At 33.8% G+C, this 6,340-nt stretch overlaps 1 protein-coding gene across 1 annotated transcript in view; it reads left to right on the top strand.

Moving 5' to 3' along the window:
* The window catches only part of SPATA17 (spermatogenesis associated 17), a 90,746-nt gene extending 90,348 nt beyond the window's left edge, over nt 1–398 (top strand). The window contains exon 10 of the mRNA XM_074144197.1: nt 318–398. Coding sequence (XP_074000298.1) covers nt 318–398 — 81 coding nt within the window. The remainder of the gene's footprint in view (nt 1–317) is intronic.
* The last annotated feature ends 5,942 nt before the right edge of the window (nt 399–6,340 follow it).

Raw genomic sequence — 6,340 nt, forward strand, 5'->3', positions numbered from 1 at the left:
TTAATGTTAACCAAGGTAAACCTAAATCTAGGTTTTGGAGCAGAGAATTTTGGCAGTGCCTATAGTTACTTAGAGTTTGAAATACATATTTGCTTGTAATTAAATCAATCAGTTCTTGTGCTTTTCTTCAAAGTAATGTACATATAATGTAAAAATCTATGTTGCATATACATTATTTTGCATAATTGCATTCTAAATCATATAATGAAATGTAACTAGAAGACAATATTTAGAGGTCTAAAATACCTTTAAAAAAAAAGAAAAGGTAAAACCATGAAAGCTAAACTTAACTCTTTTTTGTCTCTCTTATTCTTTAGGACTTCCAAACAGTGTTACCATCAATTGTTCTCTTCGAAAAGTTTGGAAAAACTTATTCCAGAGCTGGGCAAATAGTGTAATTGTCCTGTAAACTACACAATATAAGAGACCCGATAAGTAATCAATAAATGTATTTCAGCAAATGCACAGCATATGTTGGCTGAATGTCCCATAAAATACTCTTTACTCTGTAGAGTCATGTGTACTATGTCTGATGTAGTGTTAATTGATTCTGCTTGACCTTTAAACAATTCAGATTCCAAGATTTTTGCGGTTTTGCCAGAAACCTCCCAGTATTATCTCAGGGAAAGGATTTCTGAAAATGATATATTTTATTTAATGCAAATACCTGAAGATAGAAAACCAGAGTAATCAAGTAAAAGACTTGGAATCACATTGTATTTATCACAGATTTGTACGTGAGGCTAACATTAAAAAAAGGAAAAAATGTTTAAAAGTTACATTTGTTGTTTTTTTCTCACAACTGTATATGTATTTGGTTCATCATTGTTCACTATTTTCAGTGTTAGTATATATCCTTTTTGGATACTGATCCATCTCTTCAGAAGGACAGGATAGGCTATTTACACGGAAGACAGTATTTTAAGTTCTTTTAGCTCTGCTGGGATGATACAGATATGTTGAAAAAATAAATTTCTAACAACGGATAGACCTTATTATTAGATCAGATTTTCTATATGCCCTTAATTTTCTTTATCAATAGCTGTGTATTTACTCCTAATCCCGTGTTAAGCAGACTGATACGTGGGTACATAATTACGTGATGCTTAGCAAGGAAGAACGTGTTTGACCACCCAAAACTGATATCTGTTTGCTGTGTTCACTAGCATGCAATCCTGCGAAATATTGAGTGTCTTCAGAGCGCATTAACTTCAAAAGAATCAAAGAATTCAGCATCATGGGAAGACTTCAGCATTTCTTAAGAGGAAATCATAAGCTAATTCATAAAATCACGTGAATGAATTTTTACAGGAGTTTTATCCTGAATTATCTAGGATACCATGTTTTCTTTTCATACTATTTGACTATATTTGAATCAAATATATCTGTTTATCTGTTACTCAATGGTAGGCTTTTTATTACTGAAATTTGTTGTGTGATTCTGTTGTCACCTACAAACGTACAGAAAACCTCCATGAGATGTCTGTTTGCATGAATACTTTCTGAACTAGGAGTCACAAATTTCACTTCCTCAGGTTTTGAGCTGTCAGTCTGTGTGAAAAAGCTTTATTGCTAACATACGCAAGAGTAAAAGAACTTTAAGTTCCATTACAGTAGGCTACGACTGTAGGCATCCGACTGTGCTGGTGTTACTTTTTGAGGTTTGTCATTTTCAAGCTTTGAAAAGTTTATTCTTCTGCATGGCAACAAGAAATTAAGTCTGGGAAGTGAGAAGCAGCCACCGCAGTGGCTTATTCTCCTCGATAAGATTTAATCTGATCAAATGTATCAGAGTGCTTTAGTTGTTTGTGGAAGGGATTGAACATGAGACACTTGTGCAAAACTGTTGATGAATAAAGATGCCACAGTAATTTTTATATGTGAGAGCTATCTATTTGATTGCTTCAGCTTTAAGGTAGTTCATCACAGTAATTCACCCTGTGTTGCCTCTTTAACTTCATACCACAGTTTCCCATCAGTCCGATTAGAAATCTCAACGCCTTTATCAGATTAATCTTTCTTTCTCTTTCTTCCTTCCAGTATCTCTGACCCCAGGACAAAACAAAGCCTACCATGCAGACCAGCAGTGCACTGGTGGCAGTGCTCATAGCTAAGAGTCTGGAGTCAGATGGAGGTTAAAACCAACACTTCTAACTTTGTTTGGTACAGATACACTTTTCCTCCTCTTATGAAAAAAAAAAACCCACTTTTTTGTTTCTAAGCAGCTAGCTATTTCCTGGAAACCTTCTAACACATTTTATCAGCTGAATAAACATCTACAAAATTAATAAAATAGAAACCATGTTACCTGCCAGGTTTGGGTTTTCGGGTTCTTTTGCCAACTATATTTCATAGGGAATCCAATACTTTTCTTTAACTGGACTTCACATAGAGTTTATTGAATTTGTGGTCATATAGCATCCGAACTATTTTATGTGGCCACACTATAATCCCAGAATCCTTTAATTTCTCATTAAGTACATTCAGCACTTATTCACTACATTTATAAAAACCATTTGATAATGATTCTAGTGGGACCTCTACCAATTTTTCCATTATTTAGAGGCTTTTTATTTTTTCTATTACTGTCTTAAGCTACATATAAACACATGCAGAGAGTTAGCAGAGGATTAACTTGAAGATATTTTTAAATATAAAAGCATATCAATCTATGAAACTTTAGATGGATCTTGACCTTTTTTTAAGTTTTAACTCCTATCCAGACGCTGCACAGTCCAGGAACCTTTGTAAGTGTGGGCTAGAGAACCTGCCCTACATTTTTTCTCCATATGGATGAGGCTGAAAGAGAAAAATCCCAATATTAAAAGGAACAGCTAGTAATAATTTAAGAAGTCAGTCTTGGGATACTTAAAGCATGTTGGACTACCTTGTTTACAAAAGAAGCTCAGAATACATAGTACTGTGCAGGAGACACCAGTAGGTTTTTATTAGGTAGAGAAATTGGACATCATGAACGATTTAAAAAATAATTTGGAAATGAATGCTAGAAACTCTGCTGTATATAGGAAAAGAGATAAAAGACAAATTTTAGCCCTGGTGTAGACCTAATTTCTGTGACTCTAGGACAAACTACCACTTCCATTAGGTAACCCTCTGTGGCAAACAAGTGAATGTGTCTGTCAGGGAAAGAAAGTTTTGGTTTGCTGTCTTGTTTAAATCCAAATGTTTGCATGCAGCAAGCTTACAGTTTCTATCTAAAGCCAGTGAAAGCAAAAATTTTGGTATTTTTATTCACTGCAATAATATTGCGAACAAGACAGTAAGCGTTTTGGTGATGCCATTATGTAACGAGTCTGTCTATGAATATAAATGCTAAGTGACTATGTAAGTTATTTTACTTTATTCCTGTTTATCTTTCTTATCCATACAGTTTATCATATGACTTATAATTATCAAGTTACTTTTCATAATATATTTAAGTAAGGTATTTTTAATATTTTATTTACTGTAGGTTTTCTTTATTAATAAAATTGTTGTTTTATAACATTCCAAGAACAACACAGAATTGATATAGATAAAAGCACCAGGAAAGGAACACTCTGAAAACTTGAAACGGACTTATGGATCTTGTTGAGTCTGCAAGATATGAAGCCTCTTAGAAACGTAGTTAGCTATGACATTTAGCAAACTACTCACAGCAGTATCTAAAAATCAAAAAGAATCACTGTGATGCCAGAGAAATGGACAGATATGAGAAGCTTTATATCAGTCTTCAGGAAAAGAAATGTAATTACTCTAATTGCCCCATTAAATGTATATCTGTCAGTTGTAGTTGAACAAATGTGAATAGTAAAACATACACAGCCAAATGATACAAAAGTGACCTGGCTTCTGTTTTCTGCAATACTAAAATATGCCCTTCAGCATGCAGCAAGACATGCATGATCCTTGCTTTTCAGCCACAGAAACACAAATATTTTTTGTGATTTGGACTGATTCAGTCCATGTGTACAGAGGAAAAAAATTACTGTTGGGTTTTTTCATACTGCATGGCTGAAGAGACTTATCAAACACCTTTAGGAAGCAGCACTTACTGGAAAGAACCTGTCTCACTAACAGAATAGGTCGGATATATCACTTCAGTATTTTTGTATAATGCATAAAAAGCATGGAACATAATACTTTGATGTCCACTGGTATCTGAGCTATTTGTATAGATCATAGAGTGGCCTATTTGCTAGATGCTAAGGATTCAAAGCATCTATGGTAATGATCAATGATCTTTGGGTTTAACCACTACTGGGGACCACAGCACTCATAAAAAGGATGCAGGCAAAGTCATTAAAATGGAACAGCAATGTGCTAAAAGTTGCACACAGTGTATCACATGAGGAGTTTCAGGGATATTAAAAAACGTCTGGTAACATCTTTTCTTACCAAAACTATCTGCTGTTACTCGGTGGATTAAAGATCTTTCAGTGTTCCTATCCAATAATTTTTTTTGACTCCTACATAGCTGATGTTGTAAACACAGAAAATCTCTTAATTTAAGTAATTTAAGAACCGTCTTGTGGGTTGATCCAAGATGTTCTCAACACTTGTCAGAGAAAACATTTAGCTTGTAATGCCCTCTAGAGGCAGAATTACTATATAGTGTTGACCACAGATTTACTCTACCCTTTTCTGGTCCAACTGTGATACTGTAGATTTCAAGCAACAGTTCTTCTTTTCTTTTCTCTTTTTTTCTTTTCTTTTCTTTTCTTTTCTTTTCTTTTCTTTTCTTTTCTTTTCTTTTCTTTTCTTTTCTTTTCTTTTCTTTTCTTTTCTTTTCTTTTCTTTTCTTTTCTTTTCTTTTCTTTTCTTTTCTTTTCTTTTCTTTTTTTTCTTTTCTCTTTTCTTTTCTTTTCTTTTCTTTTCTTTTCTTTTCTTTTCTTTTCTTTTCTTTTCTTTTCTTTTCTTTTCTTTTCTTTTCTTTTCTTTTCTTTTCTTTTCTTTTCTTTTCTTTTCTTTTCTTCTCTTTTCTTCTCTTTTCTTTTCTTCTCTTTTCTTCTCTTTTCTTTTCTTTTCTTTTCTTTTCTTTTCTTTTTCTCTTTTCTTTTCTTTTTCTCTTTTCTTCTCTTTTCTTTTCTTTCTTTTCTTCTTTTTCTCTTCTCTCTTCTCTCCTCTTCTCTTCTCTTCTCTTCTCTTCTCTTCTCTTCTCTTCTCTTCTCTTCTCTTCTCTTCTCTTCTCTCTCTTCTTTTTCTCTTCTTTTTTATTTATTTTCTTCTTTGCTCTTCATTTATTTCTTAAATAAGCCACACTGCACATTTCTATAGGAGCAGAGGTTGAGAACCACTAGGAGCTCCGCAACTGATCTAGATGCCTTGTTCTGGACTTGTATGGAAGTTGCTTACTGCTGAGATGTGGCCTTAATTAAGCTCCAAAGCAAAATGGTGGTGCTTGTAAACAATAATGGAGTTTGACATTGAATAAGACTCTGAAAGCATCAAAATGTAAAAATATTTCTAATGTTTTACTGTTATTGCAAAGGATGTGTTTGCAACATGCCTTTCATAAGTCCTCAATTTAATGAATTTATAAATTCTGCATAGTAGAGTTTGTAAGAAGGATGAGGAGTTCTGGCTTTTACTGGTAGCCATGGGCTCCTGCACTCAAATTAGCAGAGACTGAAAAGCAGAGGATGTGCATATTTCCTTGATTTTAAAATCTGGATTGTGCCATACCAAAACAGAAACACTACAACAACGAAGGAGACACATCCTTGTAATCAGAAACAGAATTTGAGCACTGACGCTTTTATCTGTCTTATCTGCATTCGTAAAACTTTTTTTTTTTTTTTTTTTTTGTGTGTGTGAATTTTCTGTCACTAGTTGACAAAGGTTTCTGGTAGGCCTGGAAAAATGTCAGCAAAGAAGCTCAGACAATGCAAAGCTGGCTTGGCTTCATATTCTTCCATCTTTTAATAGTTCAGCTCATTAATGAGAAAATCATCTGGCTGCTGGCACAATCAGATACAGTCACTTATCAGCACATTGAGTTCAGTTTATAGTACTCCAATTCATATTCATGATCAGAGGATGCAGTGGAGCAATTCATTAGTGCACTGCTGCATTAAGCAATCACTGCCAAAATGTGACATATTGAGAGTCTGCATTAAACTGCTTCCTTTGAGAATCTTTTGGTTAGGAAATTCCTAAGTGCAGAAATCTGTTGAGATAAATCACTCAAGCACTTCAAGAAAAAAACATTGAGACTCCACGTATATAACGTTTAGTTAAAAAAATATTAATTCACTGGTGCTATTGTATGTGTGACACGATCACATTCTCAAATGCAAGTTTAGACTATTATAACAGGTAATAACACCTATAAACTACA

The sequence above is a fragment of the Numenius arquata genome, chromosome 2 (assembly GCF_964106895.1).
Source record: "Numenius arquata chromosome 2, bNumArq3.hap1.1, whole genome shotgun sequence".
Taxonomy (NCBI): Eukaryota; Metazoa; Chordata; class Aves; order Charadriiformes; family Scolopacidae; genus Numenius; species Numenius arquata.